The sequence below is a fragment of the Podospora bellae-mahoneyi genome, chromosome 5 (assembly GCF_035222275.1).
Source record: "Podospora bellae-mahoneyi strain CBS 112042 chromosome 5, whole genome shotgun sequence".
NCBI classification, from domain to species: domain Eukaryota; kingdom Fungi; phylum Ascomycota; class Sordariomycetes; order Sordariales; family Podosporaceae; genus Podospora; species Podospora bellae-mahoneyi.
In genome coordinates, this window is record NC_085884.1 from 334,021 (window position 1) to 351,794 (window position 17,774).

A 17,774-nucleotide genomic window follows, 5' to 3' on the forward strand; every position below is an offset into this window, starting at 1 on the left:
GTTTAACTTACAAATAGTCCCTATTTAAGATTACCTCTAAGTAAAGATCGCCCGACGTCTTTATTTTACGGACGCTAGTATGACGAACCCCTGTACAGAACCTCTGAAAGGGATACTGGTTGAAGGCTACTTGTCACAACCCTGGTACAGGACGGGTTGTGGGGCCACGGGAATAGGGGCCAATCGGAGGAACGTACGAGAATAGCCAATCACAGTAAGGAACGACTGATCAGTGTGCCAAGGGCACTGAGCAGACTGAGCGGAGTGCTCAGTCTGATCAGGGCACTGAGCAAACTGAGCAGTCGTGATCAGTGTGCCAAGGGCACTGAGCAAGAAGTAAATATGGCTTGGCACCAGGTCTATATATACGGAGGAACTGGCTGGTGTAGATAGGCAGTTCCGCAGTATGCAATTCAAGTTGTAGTTACAGTATTGTGATTACATTGAGACATCTTGTCGTACACTGTTTAGCTGTACCGAACCAGGATTATTCAGAAGCAGCCTTCAACCGGTATCCCTTTCAGAGGTTCTGGATAGGGGTTCGTCATACTACTTCTGAACAATCCTGGTTCGGTGCAGCTAGAGAGTGCACAACAAGATGTCTCAATGTAATCACAAGATACTGTAACTACAACTTGAATTGAATACTGCGGAACTGTCTATCTACACCAGCCAGTTCCTCCGTATATATAGACCTCGTGCCAAGCCTGGCGTTGTCCTGGATCGATAGACTCGACCCTCGATCCTATCGATATTATCCCCTCCGGGGTTAACTCCTTTGGATCGATCCTCGATCCTAATAATCCTATTCTGATTGGTCCTTGATCCTGTGCTAATGATTGGTCCGTGGTGCGCCTGCGCCCCACTAGGTGTCAAGCCGTGACAGCTAGTCAACGTTCCTTTAAGTAGGAGCCTATATATCCCTATATATTAACTAACTATTTTATATTCTAGCCATTACACTATTTTCTACCGCTTCTCCTGTCCTTATCCGACTTACCCCTAACCGTTCCTAACTCCGTTACTCTTGTATTTATTAATATTTATTACCTGCTCTATACTAATTAATATATTTAAAGTTCGCGGCCTTTAAGCCGAAAAATAATTAATTCCGGTATTAGTAAAATTTATATAATTAAAACCCCCGATAACTCTATTTTTCTTCTATAAAGAGTTTAAAATTATAGGGTTATCGGTAATACCGAACGGAATAGAATCTTTAGTAATATAAATATATATATTACCTTTTAAGTAAGTCTCTTAGCCCTTCCTACTTTTCCCTTACTTATATATATAATTTAATATACTCGCTAGCGGTCCTAAAGAAACTAAGCTAAGGGTAATACGCTTTACCGCTATTCCGTTTATATAATACTATAGATCTATAACTATTAAAGTTTAACGCCCTTTATCCTTTAACGTTAGTATATACTTATTAAATTAATCCACAAAGTGCCCTTACTATTCCCTAGTATATAGGACGGCAAGATAGAAACTCGGGTAACGGATAGGTAGTCTACTATATATATTCTCGCTATCTATAACTACGTGATTTTTAAATTATAGTAATATAGTAATTTATAAGTGTTTTCTTCTGTTTTTAAAAAAATAAATAAGTTCGTTTATCTCTAAACTTATAATTTCAATATAAATGGTAGTTCTAGTGGGGTTAATAATAGGCTACTAGCACGTGTAAGGAGAAAACGGAAGTAAAGTCATGATCAGTTTTGGTTACGGCAAGTATAGCCGAACGGTCCTTGGACCCACTTCAGCTCAGGGTGATGCTCACTGCGCTCACCTTTTGCTCACCTTGTGAGACCAATACGGACTGAGCCAAAAAAAATTGTCGGGTGTGACTATATAGGTATTCTAGTGTTCACACAATTCACCATCTTTCATCAATAGCAAGTGTAGAGTTGCTGTATTCTTTTGGAAGCCTGAACACATACTTTGTCCATGTCATAACATGAATATTGCTCTTCTTCCAGACAATACTCTCACGTATCCCTCCCCGCAAGCCACGCCCTCCCCTTCAACTCCCCAATTACACTATCCCTCATCCACCAAACCTCCCCCCTCTCCACCGCATCCAACCCCCTCTCCACTGCATCCAACTCCCTCTCGCTCCCCCCAACCACCCCCTCACTCTTCCCCCCACCCTGTCCCTCGACCCCAACAGACATAGAAACCTTCTTTTTCCCGTTTTTGGCAGGCGTCTTCCCCTTCTTCCTCCCCTTCCCCTCCTCAGCCTCTGTCTTGTCCACCACCCTCCCAGCAAAAACCCCCCTCCTCTCGGCCCACTCAAACAACAACCTCAACCCCAACAACCTATCCCTCGACCACCCCCCCGTATCCAACCCAGCCCTCAACACCAGCTTGGCATCCACAGCCGTGCTCGCCCCCTCCCCCTCGCCCACCCCCCCACCACTACTCCCCAGCCGATCAAGCACCAACCCCCTCTCCGCGTGCGTCAAATCCCGCAGCGCCTGCAACTCGAAAACCCACTCCATCGGATCCCTCCCACCCAACCCCTTGTCAACAACCTCGCTACTCCCCAGCGCGCGCAACGTAGCCGGGAAAGTCCCCTCATGCGCCGGTCTCCTCCGCAAATAAACACTCTGGTTGTTCCTAAACTCATCCGCCAGACTGGGCTGATTTTGAAAATCAATCGTCAAATCCCAACAACCCAGTCCACCAGCGTCCGTGACAACACGTAGGACATCATCTAGCGGCGGAAGCAAGCAAGGAGTCTGCCGCCGGAGAATAACAACCTCCGGATCTGTCGCATCACTCCCCGTCTGCGACGCCGCCGCCACAGCCGTCGCAGACCCCGGTTTCAAATGGATATTAATCGGCGTGTTCATCGGCTGACCGGTAGCCAAATCCTTCGCAACCAAACACCGGGGTTCCGTAGCCAGAACCCAAAAGTGACGAAACGCCTGCAGATGCGCCCGATTGTCTTGGACGTTGGCAGGAAACAGCGGGTAAAAAGCGACCAGGAGAGCAGCAGTGGCAAGGTTACTCGTCCCAAACGTGGCGGTTCCGCACCCCAAAAACAGAGCGCCAATCGCCAGGTGAGCAGCCATGTGGCTTCCGTACGTGGTGCTCTTGTCGTCTCGACCGTGCAAACCTCTCAAACGACGGAGCACAGTGATGTCCCCCGTCCCGGCCATCACCGTGGCGCAAGACAGCGCCACCAGATCCATACACATCCTCGCGTTGCTGCGAGCTAGCTCCGCGTCAAAGTTCGTCACCGGGCTTCTAACGATCCGTACAAACTCGTCGAGGTAGTGAACAAGCAGATCCCGAACTTGGATATTCGCCGAGCCGGCGAACCGAAGGCCCAGCGAAAAGCAAATGCCAGCCAAGATGGAGAAAAAAGACATGTCCCTGCTTTGAAGCTTCCGAGTGCTGCTCAGACGTGCCCGTGAATGATAAATAGAAGGCAAACTGCTCTTGATCCAGTCAAAGGTAGGTTTGATCTCCTTCCAAAGAATAATATTCTTCGCCACCGTCCTCAAAAGCAAAACATCAGGCCGGACATAGTCAAACTGCAACGTTGTGTCAGGAACATCAATCTTGCGTGCAACAATATGATCCTCCGACTTCATGAAAATGAGGGCAATAGCCATCACAGCGCCAGCAGCGGCACGGTCCAAGACATGAGCCAGCTCCACGCGCTTGGTGGACGTGGCGATTGTCAGGAGCTTTTCCGTCAAGCGCATATCTCTCAGCCCCTTCAGGTCGCCTCCTTTGCCGAGGTTGATGAAGCCCAAAGCAAAGCCGGCAGCCAGACGATAGCCTTCGTCGCGAAGTGGGTTCTCCTCCTCTCCATCCTCGAGATACTCGATTTCCGACATCATGATCTCGCTCATGCGGCGGTGTTGGCTGTTGCAGTAAAGAAGCCCAATGCCCATGATGCCAGTGGTTTGGGTGTGTTGCGACAAGTTGAGCTCGGCAGCCCCTCTCGGCAGCATACGAGTGACGTGCACCGACAGAAGGCGCGTGATCAGCGAGTCCATGGTCCCCAGATACGAGGCTGCCAGGCCGAGAAGTAGGCCAATGGATGTCATAGTATGCTTGGGTGTGAGGTACTTGAACGCAACCCACTTGGCGACCGACTTGAGATGACCGTTCAGGCCGAGGGCGAGCAGAAATCCGGCATGTCGATTGTTCAAATCTGACCCCGGCTTGTTGTACAGAATCCACGATGTGTCAATGCCTTTTGCATGAGGTGAGATGGCAAGTCCACCCGAGACGCCCTGGTGGAAGAAGGCCCAGTTAATCTTTTCCTCAGTAAACAGGGCCTTGTCCACGCCGACCGAGTTGTTAATCGGCTGGACGACACATGTGAGCTGAAATCCGTTGATCTGATATTTTTGAGTAAGAAGTGGAAAGCGAAGAGCAAAGTACAAGAGGCCCCTGCCTGCTGGTATGGCAAGGGTACTCGTCGCCACAGTAGCGACAAGCTGCTTTTGTTGCTCGAGATACTCTGGCTCCGTTGTGCCCGGCTTGGGGTTGAGGCGGACGACGCGGTGCTTGGATGTTGATAAGAGATTCTGAGCCTCATTGAGCCGTCTGTCTTCTCTAAACAAGGAGCGCACCACGGCCTGGCGTTCTGTGGCCTCCGTCTCCTCTGCGCGGTCGTGGAAGTCGTCGAGGTGCTGACACAGCATTCGCACATCCCATTTCGCAGCGTGTGATGGGGCCTGGGGCATGTTAGTAGATAATAGCACAACTATGAACCGAATACTCACATTGATCTCAGCCCCAAGTGGTCGCCATGTCTTTGATGGCCGCAAGACAGTGCTGATGTCAGTCCGACTCACTAGAGCGAGTAGCTCCTTGGACCACGAAGGCGGTGGGTTTGGTTGACACATGAATATAATGTCCTGTAAAGGCGTGAGAACTGCCTCCGGTAATGTTTCGAGAATTTGTGATGTGAAACGAGCCTCATACATGGCCACAACCACTTCGTACCGGTTCGTTGTGGTGCCAAGAAGACCAAAGAACTTGGCAAACATGAGCGATCGAGGTGTTAAGGATGACCAGAGCTGCGATCTTGACTTTCCAGAAACTGCATCTGGGCAGCCAGTGGAGTAGACGAGAGGCAATGTCGGGAACTCGCCCCCCTTACCGTATGCAAGATGGTCCTGAATCCAGCTCAGCACGCAAAAGCAGGTCGGCGGTTCAACTACCTCGGCCGCGAGAGTAGGAACCAGATCATGTACTGATTCCAGATCCACGTCTATGCCCAGCGCATAAATGGCTTCGTGCCTCTGCCAGCCGAGCCACCTAGAGACCTGGCAGAGCGCTGTCCTCAAATCGACCTGGCCGTGTATCGTATCCTCGGGAGACAGAATGTTCAGTTTCTGTTCCTCGAGGAAAAGATGGAGCGCCATCATCATACTCCATGCTGCATTACTGCGTCCAGGGCTACCTCTGCCGAGAGCCGTGGGAAGGTATCCATCAAAGCCAAAAGCCAGCACGCCGCCAGAAGACGCCATCCATCTCTGCGCTAGTTCGATGTGAATAGCAAGGAAGCTTGGTGGACGAGGGCCCGATTCGGCAGTCACGGCCGCCGGTTCAAAGACTGGAGTATCAAGAAGCCACCGCCATGCTTTGGTGCGAGTCCAAGGCGGGCACGCTGATGAGCTGGGGTTTTCGTATACGCGCATCGTGTCCCAGCTCGTTGGGCATGGGGGCTGTGCTGCGCCCTCCCCATAGCTCCTGAGGGAAGTCTCACTGTTGTGCCGCAAGGCGAGGAAGCTGGAAAAGAGCAGTATAACGAGTGCTGTCCATTCCTTGTCCACTATGGGGCGGCTTAGACCCCGAACACGCCCGCTCTGAAGCCACTGCATGATGTGCCACCACCCTGCCAGTAGCTTGTCGGCATAAGAAGTAGGTAGGACACTCCGGCAAGTATCCAGGACGCGACGTATTTGAGGCGATGAAGGCTGCAATTGGATTCTCACTCGATGAAACCTGCCGTCCTTGTCTCGAAGGTCAACCACACCACGCGAGTTTGAGTGACAGACGGAATCTATCTGAGTGCAGGTCATGCCAATGCCCATCGACCGCCTGCCTCGAACCTCTTTGTTGACCTTGTGGCTGCCTGCGTAATCGAGGCTGTGCAGGTTGTCAGAAAATAACAATGGTAATGTTACAGTCGTTACTTTGCCCCAAGGGGACTGCAGGCTGAGCTCTCTTCCGCCGGAGGTGTCTTCAGACAAGATCATGATGGTCTGATGCCCGTCGGATAGTTTGCATGAATCGACCACGTTTTGAACCCTCCGGGGCTCTCCGGGAACAATAGTGAGGCTGCTTGGGTTTGAGAAACTTTTCATGGCACTTTTTGTTGTGATCTTCTCGTCACGAATATCGACATGGAGGGTCAGAAGCTGGAGTCTCCTGTCGACAGGATCCTGGATACCAACAAGAAGCATGGCGCGTCCTAGCTCATCCGTGGCAGTAGGAGGGCTAGCAAGTATAAAGACCTTGGAGTGTGTCCTGGCAGGCTTGTCCGATAGAGAGTATCGCAGGTTGGCGTTGTCCATGCTGAAGCTGTGGATCTTGGTAAGCATCATCTCCCGTGTCAGCCCATCAAAGTCGTGATCCTCCAGACCCATACTATGAAACCCCTCAAAATCACCACCAGCACGAAGCTCGTCCAGCAGGTTATCCACCGGCACTTCATGGAGGCTGTTCAAGTCTCGATTACCGCTGAAGCTGCCACTGAATACTGAACCGGCATATCCACTACTCATGCGAGCACGCTGGCTCCCCTGGGAGTCTAACCTCCTGCTTGACTGTTCGGTGAAGGTTGCTCGATCTTGAGATGCAGACAGATCAGCACGAGCCAACAGAGAGCTTACTCGGCGTGATTGCCTCCGAGTAGCATCGTTGCGCTTGTCCGGATCCAAAGAGTTGAGAGCATTGTCCAAGGCCTTTTCGTTTTCCTCGATCCTAACGCTCTTCCTGGTTCTTTTGCCTGGAAGTGGCGCACCAAAGCTCTCTCTCATGGACGGGTGAATCGGGGTGGCAGCTCCGCTTGGCAGGCCTGGAGCCATAGAACTCCGTCGCCGCGAAGATGATGTTCTCCTCTTTTTCTTTTTGCTCAGAAATGGGTCCTCATTCTCTAGATAGGTCAGTCGCCAAACTGTGTACATGCCGGCTTCGCGGTTAACGGTAACGGCAATATGCAAGCCCCCAGCTTCCGATGCCGGTAGATTCGAGAGCTTGACAGACTCTATGTGAAGCATTTCTTCGGCAGGACTGAGAAACAGGGGCCCGGTCGAGCCCCTCCGACCCCTTGGAGGCTTCGTCCGATCTTGCTGTGTCACCACCAGTCCGATTTCCAACAACGGATCCGTCAGGCAAACAAGCCGAGGCCAATGACTTTCACTTGTTTCCATAGGAGGTTGCCACATATTTTCCAGTGTCGAGCTGAGTCGGAGGGGCAGTACTTTCGGGTTGCCCAACCCCTCGGTCGAGAACTCGCGCCCTCGTTGGGTATTGGACGACGATGGCGGCGGCTGGAACGACACGAAAGAGTTGGGCGGTACTTTCGGGAGACGCAACGAAACCGGAGCTGTATTGTTCGCCCGTGGCTTGCGTTGAATGATGACACCACATGGTGCTGCGCAGGCAGACTCGACTTCGAAGGGCATGTGGACGACATGGCTGGCACCGGAGAGGAAGTAGATGTGCGCCTGGGTCTTGAGGAAGACGACGAGAGCTTTCGAGAGGTTGGGCTTTTCGAGAGCCTTCTTCTTCTGCTTGTCGTTATCTCTAGACTGGTGTTCGGCCGAGGCAGGGAAGTTGGCTAGGAGGGCTTGGGCGATAGGTTCGTTTTCGAGGTCGAATTTGAAGCTCTTTCGAAAGACCCCGCCGCGGGACCAGAGCACACAGTTCTTCGTCGTGAGCAGTTCATCCTCATATTCGTTGTCACCCTCCTTGCTAAGGCTGATGTCCCACGTGTAGGTAGATGGAGGCGGGTCGGGGTCGAGTATCCCTTCTTGAATGGCATGTCGCAAGCCGGTGGGTTGATGGACCCCGAGCGAAGCAATCGAGGCCATAGTTTTGCTGTGTTTGGTGCTGTCCTGTTTCCCTCCTCAAATTATACAAAAGGTCGAGTACCGGGTAATGGTTGAAGGTAATTGCTGGCGATCCATTTCCTTCAGTCCAGTCGCTGGAAAGAACAGCCTGGAAACGATCTTCTTTCTTCGTCTTGTCTTCAGAGGGCCGCAATGCCCATCGCAGGGCAGTCAGTAGGTCAAGAGCACTGTATCCCAGAAAGCGCGTCCGAGAGCCTGGAACCCGCGTCTGGGGTCGCAAGGCTGCCCAATGAATGTCCCCACTTTGAGGGGCAGCTGTCTATTGGTCAAAGCTTACCCCAACCACTGCAGGGACCGCCGTTTAAGCTCTGACGTAGCTTTTGGCCGCGCCCAAAGCTTCCCGAAGCAACTCAACAAACACTCGGCTCTCCACAGGCAACCTGAACCCCATAGCCATACGACCCTCGCTCTGCGCCCTGCTCCAAACCCGCCATGAAGTTGCTGCCGTCGCCTGAATCAACATGACAGGAAGCTCGCCACAGCCCGGCGACAACGACCCCCACCATGGCAAGAGCCCGACTGAGTCCAGCAGCGCTGGTGTAGCGCTCAAGCACCCACCAGCCAGCGACGCGACAACAACAGGCCCAATGGGGGGGCTCAGGGTTAACACAGGCGCTGGCGCAACCTCTGACGATGAAACCGATGACACATTAGAGCAGTCTAGTGATGAGGATGGTGAAAGGGAGGAAGAGGGCGAGGAAGAGGCAGAAGAGGGCGAGGAAGAAAGCGAGGATGAAGATGAGGAGCCAAAGCTCAAGTACGCGCGATTGACTCAACATCTCGGGCCTCTTTACCGCAATGGAGATGCGACAAGCACCTTTCTAGTTGCTGGAGACAAACAGATCATAGGAACACATAATGGAAACATCGTCGGTATCCCTAACCTGCATTGGCACGAAATGGTGTGACTGACCGCCTAAACCAGCATGTCATTCAACTCCCTGTTTTCCAACCATTACGAGTCTATCATGCCCACTCAGCCTCTGTTACAGCCGTTTCCATCTCCCCATACCCTCCACCACTGTCGACGCTCAGACCCGATGCCACCCCGAAAGCTACTCCAAGTAGCCCTCGAAGACCGGGTTCATCTATCGGCGAAGGCCATGTTGTCCCAACACCATCACCGAGAAGGGCCACCCAACTCCAAAACACAGTGCCGAATACCCCGTCCAACAATATTTACATTGCTACCTCGTCGATGGACGGAAATGTCTGTGTACAATCTCTGGTCGATGTCAAGGATGTGTCGCTGCGCAACTTTGCTCGCCCTATCCAAGCCGTCGCTCTGTCTCCAGACTACAAGCACGACAAGACATATCTTTCTGGCGGGTTGTCGGGTCAGCTAATTCTGACGACGGGTGCGCCGCTCGGTCGAAGTACTGCCACAACAACGGGGGCAGCTGCGCAAGCGGCAGGTTGGCTTGGTGGCATGGTCGGCGCCAGCACAGGAAAAGATACCGTTTTGCACTCTGGCGAGGGAACTATCAACACCATCAAGTGGTCTTTGTCGGGAAAATACGTCGTCTGGCTGAACGAACATGGCATCAAGATCATGCGTACAAAGCTTCATCTGGAGAGCGCCGATGCAGACGATGCCTGGAAGCGCATCGGCCACATTGATCGGCCTCAGACGGCAGAGTGGGAGACTATGGCCAGCGTGTGGAAGGGAAGGGCTGAATGGATCGACGAGCAAGCCGTCGAGCCTGATGAGCCTGAGAAGGAATCTCATGAAGTCCTCCTTTCGCCAGCTGCGGAAAGACTGAAACAACAGCAGGTCAAGCACAGCAAGACGATAGAGCGTCTCTTGGTTGGTTGGGGTGGGACCATCTGGATCATACATGTTCACCCCGGGGGCGTCGGCGTTGGAAAGCATGCCGGGGAGAAGTCCGCTGGCCGGGCAGAGATTGTAAAGTTGTAAGTTATCCTCCGCCCGTTGCCCTTTTCTCAATTGTGTTTGCTGACCCCTCAGACTTCGCATGGATTGCATTATTTCTGGCATTTCGTTATATACCCAAAACTTGATATTAGTTCTCGCCTATTGTTTGCCGGACGACGACGATGCCAACGAACAAGACGACGGTACCGCGGCTCGCGGCCACAAGCACACATTATCCAGTGGTAGCGAGCCATCAGGCGGAATTCGTCGCAGGCAAAACAACCAGCCTCCCGAACTGCGGCTGATCGATCTCACTTCTCAGGCAGAGGTCGACAAAGATGGCCTGACGCTCAGCCGGTTCGAAAGGCTTTCGTCCAATGACTACCACCTTGGTGTCTTGCCAGCTCAAACAGTGGCTGCTGCTGCCTCTAGTAGGGGCGCCCTGGAGACGTTGGCTGGGCTGGGCACTGAGATGCTCAACGCGGCTCTCAACCCTATCTCTCTCTTCAGCTCAGGTGCCAGTATCAGAAGCAAGGACAGCAACGAGGGCACATCGCCAGTCAAGATTGCTGCCGCGTCGGCTCTCTTGCGATCAAAGGGTGGATCTGTGCATCCAAATCTCACCAAGCCCGGAGTCAAGATCTTTATACATAGTCCGTATGACTGCATCCTCGCGACAAGGAGAGATTTGGGGGATCATCTGTCGTGGTTGTTGGAGCGACAGCAGTACCAGCAAGCATGGGAGCTTGTCAACGAGCACCCCGAGATCATGTCGACGGCTGTCGACACGAGCCCATTATCGCCGGACCATACTCAGACAACCGACGACTTTTACGATGAGACCGCTTCCCTTGCCGAGGGAATGCAATCGATGTACTCGGCGGCAGAAAAGGAAAAGAGGCGGATCGGCGAACTGTGGCTGCAAGAGCTGGTTGAGGGTGGCGACTGGGTACGAGCTGGACAGACCTGTGGAAAGGTTTTGGGAACTCCGGACCGCTGGGAGAAGTGGGTGTGGACATTTGCTGGGGCGAACAAGTTTGACGAGATTGTCAATCACATCCCTACCGAGCGGACACGGCCCCCAATCCCGGGAACCATCTACGAGGTTGTGCTTGGGCATTACCTCGAGACGAGCAAACCCCAGTTCCGCGAGCTTTTGGAGAGATGGTCTCCTGACTTGTTCGAAATTACCACCATCACGACAGCCTTGGAGAACCAGCTCAACTACCGAGAAGTGAGGGAAGACAGCGTGGATGATGGCGAGGTTGGGCGCGACTGGCGCATCGTGATGGAGAGTCTTGCCAAGCTTCATGAAGCCAACGGCAGGAATAGGGAGGCTCTCAAATGTTACATCAAGCTGCAGGATGCGGATAACGCGATGAGGTTGATCAAGGATGGGCATTTGGCTGATGCCGTGGCGGATGACATCCCTAGCTTTCTCACTCTTCGTGTTCATCAAGGGCAGGCCAAGATGTCGAATGATGAGCTGGAACAGGCGACTCATGAGGCGATTACCCTGCTGGTGGACGAGGCACAGCATGGACTGGTCAAGCCGGATGTTGTGGTGGAGCAGCTCCAGGAGAAGAAATTGGATCTGTACACGTTCTTTTATCTTCGGGGTTTATGGCGGGGGCAGGGGATTCACGAACATAGCGGGGAGTCGAGGGCGAGGCTTGTGACCGACAGTCAGTCTCTGGTGGACAATTTTGCTGATTTGGCGGTGCATTTGTTTGCAAAGTATGACCAGGGACTGTTGATGAGCTTTCTCAAGACTTCGACTGCATATGCGTTTGAGGAGGTGAGGTTACTCCATCTGTCCCCTTTTGCACGCGCGCGCGCGTGTGTGTGTGTGTGTGTGTGTGAGGAGCATGCTAACAGTCTTTTTTTTAGGCCGTCAAAGAATGCGATCGATACGATTACATCCCCGAGCTGGTCTACCTGTACTCCAAGACTGGGCAGATGAAGCGCGCCCTGACGCTCATTATTGAACGGCTGGGCGATGTCAGCCGCGCGATTGCTTTTGCCAAGGAACAAGACGATCCTGATCTTTGGGAGGATCTGCTCGAGTATAGTATGGACAAACCCCGGTTCATTAGGGGGTTGCTTGAGGAGGTCGGGACGGCGATTAATCCCATCACTCTTGTCAGACGGATTCCAGAGGGGCTGGAGATTGATGGTTTGAGGGAGGGGTTGAAGCATATCATGAAGGAGCATGATATCCAACACAGTATCAGCTCGGGCGTGGCAAAGGTGTTGAGGAGTGAGGTGGCGGCGGCGCAGAATTTGCTGAGGAGTGGGCAGAGGAAGGGGGTGAAGTTTGAGGTTGTGGTTAAAGGCGGCGATCATGTTGATGTCAAGGCGAAGGATGTGCCTACTGTTGTTGGGGAGAAGCATGAGGTTGTTGATGATGGGGTTGATAATGAGGAGGTGCCTAAGCCGCCGGGGAAGAAGTGGGCGCCGGGGCATTGTGCGGGGTGTTGTGAGGCGTTTACGGAGTGGGAGATGGAGACGTTGGTTGGGTTTGCCTGTGGACATGTGTATCATTTGTCGCATTTGCTGGAGAAGATGCACCCGGGGGAGAGGGTGGATCAGAGCTTGGTGAATGCGGTTGGGGAGAGTGTGTCGCATCGGATAGGGGCCAAGGTGACGCATGCGATGTTGTTGAGGGACAAGATTGCGGGCGGGTGTCCTGTTTGCAAGGAGGCGGAGGAGACGTGATTTCAAAGATGAAGTATATATATATTGGCCTGGCTACATAACAATGAGTTGGTTTCATGGACAGCTTTCCGTGTGCGAGGTGTTTTGGCTCATCTAATCAATTACTTTTTTTTGTCAATTCATATCTCATTATCCAGAAATTTAACCCTGAACCCTCTTCTCAACAAAAGTCACCTCCCCAAAGTGCTTCTTCACCTCGGGCACCTCCAACAAACCCTTGAGGTACCCCTCCACAGAAGGTGCCTGCTTTCTCATCTCCCCGTCAAACAAGAACTTGCTCGCGAGAGTCATGGGCCCCAAAACAGCCAAATCAGCCAAAGTCAACTGGTCACCAACAAGGAACTTTCGCCCATCCTTGACCGCCTCCTCAAGCCTCTTGACGGCTCTCTCCAGGTTGCCAGCGCACTGGTTATACCTTGCCTCGTCATAAGGGATCATTTTGGCCAAGACCATCAAGAGAGGGGGGATAGTAGCGCCGGAAAGCTCAGACTCGCCAAAGAGAGCCCATTGCTCGATCAAGGCGGAGGTCTTGGGGTCAGCACCGAGGAGCTGGGAAGAGGCGGGGCCGGAGGAGGCGATGTAGCGCGCGATGGCGAGACCTTCGGTCAGGTGGAAGGTGTCGTCTGCGGAGGAGAAGGCAGGGACTTTGCCGAGGGGGAATTTGGAGAGGAAGGAGGGGTCTTTGTTTGTGACGCCCATTTGGAAAGAAGGGAACTCCAGCTCGACATTGTTGAGGTCGGCGGCGACTTGGGCCTGGGAGGGGGTTTAGTATCATGAGGGGAGGGGGCAACATGGGGGAAAGGGGGACGTACGATGTGGACGCGGTAGTTGCCGGGGTAGGAGTAGATCTTGCCGATGGGTGCCATGGCTGCGGTTATGTGTGAGATGTCAAAGAGTATGAAGAGAGAGCAGAGATGATGTTGCGAGATGTTGGATGAATTGCGTGACTTGGTTCCAAGGACTATAAACATGAGACTGGAAAGGGAATGAGATGGGCCATATATATATATGACACTGAGCCAGGACGCCACTTGGCAACGGCTGTATACAGCGGTAGCTCAATCGAAGTCAAATGAACCCACAGCTCAAGTGCTCAACCCCTCCATCAAGCAAACACGACTGTCGTAATCTGTGACACCAAGCCATCCTATCTTTCTCCATCTCCACTCTTGTTAGTGTACAGCTTGCAAAACGGACGGATGGGATGACGGCTAACAGCACATCAGAGCCATTTGTCCCACAAGCTGTTTCACCGTTGTCCCCCTTCGCTCTCCGCGCTGTTCGAGAAGATTCGTCATGATTGCGGTCCAAGTGGGATATTCTGACAAATCCATGGCTTGGAGGAGCTAAGTGGAGCTTATAAATGCCTTAAAAACTGTCTGTGCTTGTGCAACAGGGGAAAATAAACAATGATCCGTACACTTGAATGTGATGGCTTGTTTACCTTTTTCACTTCACTGCCTCTTCGCCGAGCTCTATCCGAACAAGGTAGTGACAGTAAAAAAAAACTTAAAAAATGAAACAAAGATTCAAGGTGAAAAAGAAATGCAAAAGAAGCTGTGGACGAGCTGGGAATCGAACCCAGGACCTTTCGCATACAGGTGGGTATGCTAAGCGAACGCTCTACCAACTGAGCCACACGCCCTGATTGGATGGCCTTGCACTTCGGATATGCGCCTTAAGACATTTCAAAGTACCAAGACTCCCTTGGGTATTTAACCTCTTGAAGTATGAAATTATGAATAATGAGGCAAAAGTACGCAAACATGGCACCTACCGATAGAGTCGTCAGAAGGCGCTTGTACCGTTTTACACCTTCAGGAATATCCCAACTGAAAGCACACAAGTGGCTGAAGGCTAGGGGCGCTCAGTGGCCCGTAGCTATGCTCTTCGCTCTTTAACCATCTTGTCGAAGAAATATCTCAATCCAACTGCGGTAGAATCGTATGGCCACAGACATCCAGCGGTTTCAAGAAGCTTCCGGCCGACGAGCGCCAGCGAATCTGCACTCAAGATCTAAATACGAGTTAAAACCAAATCGAAAATTCAAAGTGCCCCTACCTACCTGTGACTATAACAAAGCCCATTTACGGACTGCCGCTTGCGCTCGCATTGACATTTCTAGATAGACTGAGGATCATCAGCCTGCCACACGATAACACGGAGCAGGAAGACGAACTTGAATGTGTGAGCGGTGGGTGGAAGAGTTCTCGGTCTGTCCTGTGCGCAAGCTGTTCTGCCTATGCGTTTAACGATGGGTTACGCTACGAAACGGGGTTATTTGATGGCTGAAAAGATCACCTGACAGCAGGTCTGCAGCTGGTTGAGCTCGTGGAGCTCTTGCTCATACTGCTCCCAATATTTTGTAACCTGCGCCTTTGCCATCAGTTAGCACCATTCAAAGTACCCTAGGTGTCCACCCGAACCAACTAATCTTGCATACCTATTCGAATGTCACCAACATCCAATCGAACTAAGAGACTTTTGTCCTGGGCAAAAAGGTGAGATTCTAAAAATATTCCGAGGCCGTGAACAGTTGGCGCCCACCTTCGGAGTGCTCGGAACCTATCGGATCTTCAAGAGCAAGATGGTGGAGAGTGAAACTTAAAAACGAGATGCATGATGGCCGTCTCCCATGTCAGGTCCGGTACTACTTAAAACCTGGCCGATTCCAAGGCCACATCACTTGCCTCCGATGAGACAATCATCAACCATTGGAGCAGTTGCTTAGGTATATGGTCAAAAACACAAGAAATCTATAAACTGGCCTCATTTCAGAGTCAGAAGACCTCACCAGAAATGTCCAAAGACAACAGTCTCCTTTCGAAGACCTCGGAGATTCACCACCGCTAGAACCTATTATTCTAGAATCATGTCTCCCACGAAGCTAGATCCGGTATATGTCGTGATGACAATTCTGTCATCAGTCTCAGCTTCCGAGCTTATCCTTACTTCTCCATGTCACACCACAATTGCACCAGAGACACTCCCAGCAACTGGAATTCCTACCATCGAACTGGCAATAATCATGCCAACACCACCGAGTGCCTCCTCACACATTCAGACTTCAAACTTGACAATCCAAATGAACTGGCTCCGGGGTGTAGGGTGGACAAATATGGACGACACGCTGGACACTTTCACGATGGGGGTAAGAGTCACCACCCCAACATCAACAGTTTCGGCAATTGGGCCATTGTCAACACCCATAGTAATTGCTACGGCTTCGGCTTTATGAGACTTCTATGGTCAGAGGGCGGTGCTTTGGTCTTTGCTACCTTACCGAGGTGGGTAGCTAGCTAGCTGAGGTCAATTACAACGCACCTGGTATCTTGTCTCGCTTAATCACCTGACACTCTATGTAGGGCTAGTCTATACCGGAAAATGACTTCGCAGAAACAATGAGCACACAAATCAGAGAGCTGGGGGTTGGGGGAGGCGTCAGAGGCATAGGTTGTCATGTGTTACAGGGTATAAACTAAGCCGCTACTCCATCGTGTCAATATCCATCCCATTTACGTGTACCAAGTAGGCTCAGGGTGCTCCCCGAGCAAGACATATCTTCCCAGCTCTCGGTTCTTGTAAGCCACCGGATCGTGCAGAGTGTGGGTTCTGATATCTCTCCAGAATCTGTCCAGCCCGACCTTGCTGGCAGTTGCCCTGGAACCAGTCACTTCAAACACTCCCGCTGTCACCCGAAGACCAACATCGGTGGTGACAACCTTGACGGAGGCAACCAACTCGGCCCATTCACCACGCTCCTCGATGGGGAAGGCGGCTCGGTTGTTCTGGTAGGTGCCATAGATGCGGTCAGCTTCGGCCCCAGCCTGGTTGGCAAGGGCCTCGGCAGCACGGAGGTGGGCGAAGAAGTTGCCGTAGGTGGAGAGGATGTAGAACTCATCGGTGGCCTTCTCCTTGTTCTGTTTTGGCAGGTTAGGCGTTGTTTTCTATCTATTGTGGGAAAGGATGGTACTCACATCGCCGCCGTATGGCCACGCTCTTGTGCTGGTTGTGGTGTACTTCTTGGCAAAGTCCAAGGCGCCGAGGGCGATGCCAAGGTAGAAATTGCTGAACACGAGTTGAATACTGCATTGTGTTAGTATCAGAACAAGACAAATGGTTGTAAAGGTAAACCTACGTAGGAAGCAAGAGAGCGGGAAAAGGAATGCCCAGCACAGCCGGGTCGGGCTTCTTGGTCGCCACATCCCAACCAAGAGCATCAGTCCATGGGGCGGAGATGCCTTCAATCTTGGCGCTACCAGACTCCGTCAACCTCAAGCCAACATTGTCCCAGTTGTACTGGAACTGAATGCCAGCTTGGGCAGTAGGAACGATGGCAAAAATGTGCTCTTCAGGTCTGTCATGAATGGCACCCTCGAGGACAATCAGATCAGAGACAGCGGCGCCAGTGGTGAAGTTCTTGAAGCCGTTGTAGATGAAGTTGGAGTCATCGTATGTGATCTTGAGGTCATTGTCTCTTGGGTTGACAGCGCCGCCGACATAGTAGTTGTTTTCAATGATGAGCTTCTGGAACCGTTCGGCCTGCTCATCATTGCCGACCACGTGGGCTGTTCGTGACCACAAGAGGTGGTATCCAAGCAACATGCCAATGGAGCTACATCATGTGTTAGGCTTCAAACGCTTGCCATGTGGAAGTGAAGAGGAAACATACCCGTCGCCTTTGGCAACTTCTCTGATGACCTTGTAGCCGACACTCCATGGTTGCTCACCACCACCGTACTTTTTTGGGCCGAGAACCTTCAAAAGCCCAGAGTGCTTGAGAAGAGCAACCTCGGCTTTTGGGGATTTGTTGGCTTTCTCGCGAGCAGCAGCATCAACCGACAAAACAGCCGCAACTTCACGAGCACGCTCAAGCCAGCCTTGAGCATCAGTGGGATAGGTCGCCCATTTCGACTCGTACTCGGCATAGACTGCTGGGTCAGTGGCGGAAGGAGCCTGGCTGATGACAGGAACCACTGGAGTGGCCATTATGGTGTGCTTTTTTTGTGAGGGACACGGTGTAGGGGTATCAAAAGGCTTGAAAATAATGGTGGGAATGGCAG

At 52.1% G+C, this 17,774-nt stretch overlaps 4 protein-coding genes and 1 non-coding gene across 5 annotated transcripts; 2 read left to right on the forward strand and 3 right to left on the reverse strand.

Annotated features, from left to right (window-relative positions):
- Nucleotides 1-1,997: 1,997 nt before the first annotated feature.
- APC1 (Anaphase-promoting complex subunit 1) lies at nucleotides 1,998-9,168 on the reverse strand (the record flags this gene model as incomplete). The annotated part of the gene is made up of 2 exons (XM_062879444.1): nucleotides 4,758-9,168; nucleotides 1,998-4,709 (listed from the first exon to the last, which is right to left on the reverse strand). The coding sequence occupies exons 1-2, from the start codon at nucleotides 8,076-8,078 to the stop codon at nucleotides 1,998-2,000; spliced, it is 6,033 nt and encodes a 2,010-aa protein (XP_062730394.1). The 5' UTR covers nucleotides 8,079-9,168.
- Nucleotides 8,275-12,711, forward strand: VPS41 (Vacuolar protein sorting-associated protein 41; the record flags this gene model as incomplete). Its single annotated transcript, XM_062879443.1, has 4 exons — nucleotides 8,275-8,986; nucleotides 9,043-10,031; nucleotides 10,087-11,791; nucleotides 11,884-12,711. Exons 1-4 carry the CDS (start codon nucleotides 8,579-8,581, stop codon nucleotides 12,709-12,711), a joined length of 3,930 nt encoding a protein of 1,309 aa, XP_062730395.1. The 5' UTR covers nucleotides 8,275-8,578.
- A 31-nt stretch (nucleotides 12,712-12,742) lies between these two features.
- On the reverse strand, nucleotides 12,743-14,271 carry QC761_502060 (uncharacterized protein). The gene is made up of 3 exons (XM_062879442.1): nucleotides 14,156-14,271; nucleotides 13,524-14,090; nucleotides 12,743-13,464 (listed from the first exon to the last, which is right to left on the reverse strand). The coding sequence occupies exons 2-3, from the start codon at nucleotides 13,680-13,682 to the stop codon at nucleotides 12,853-12,855; spliced, it is 771 nt and encodes a 256-aa protein (XP_062730396.1). The 5' UTR covers nucleotides 13,683-14,090; nucleotides 14,156-14,271; the 3' UTR covers nucleotides 12,743-12,852.
- On the forward strand, nucleotides 14,272-14,356 carry QC761_0073860. Its single transcript has one exon. It is a non-coding gene; the product is annotated as a tRNA-Ala (tRNA).
- Nucleotides 14,357-16,004: 1,648 nt separating this feature from the next.
- Nucleotides 16,005-17,700, reverse strand: QC761_502050 (uncharacterized protein; the record flags this gene model as incomplete). Its single annotated transcript, XM_062879441.1, has 4 exons — nucleotides 16,005-16,631; nucleotides 16,689-16,797; nucleotides 16,850-17,326; nucleotides 17,384-17,700. The coding sequence occupies 4 exons, from the start codon at nucleotides 17,698-17,700 to the stop codon at nucleotides 16,227-16,229; spliced, it is 1,308 nt and encodes a 435-aa protein (XP_062730397.1). The 3' UTR covers nucleotides 16,005-16,226.
- Nucleotides 17,701-17,774: the final 74 nt, after the last annotated feature.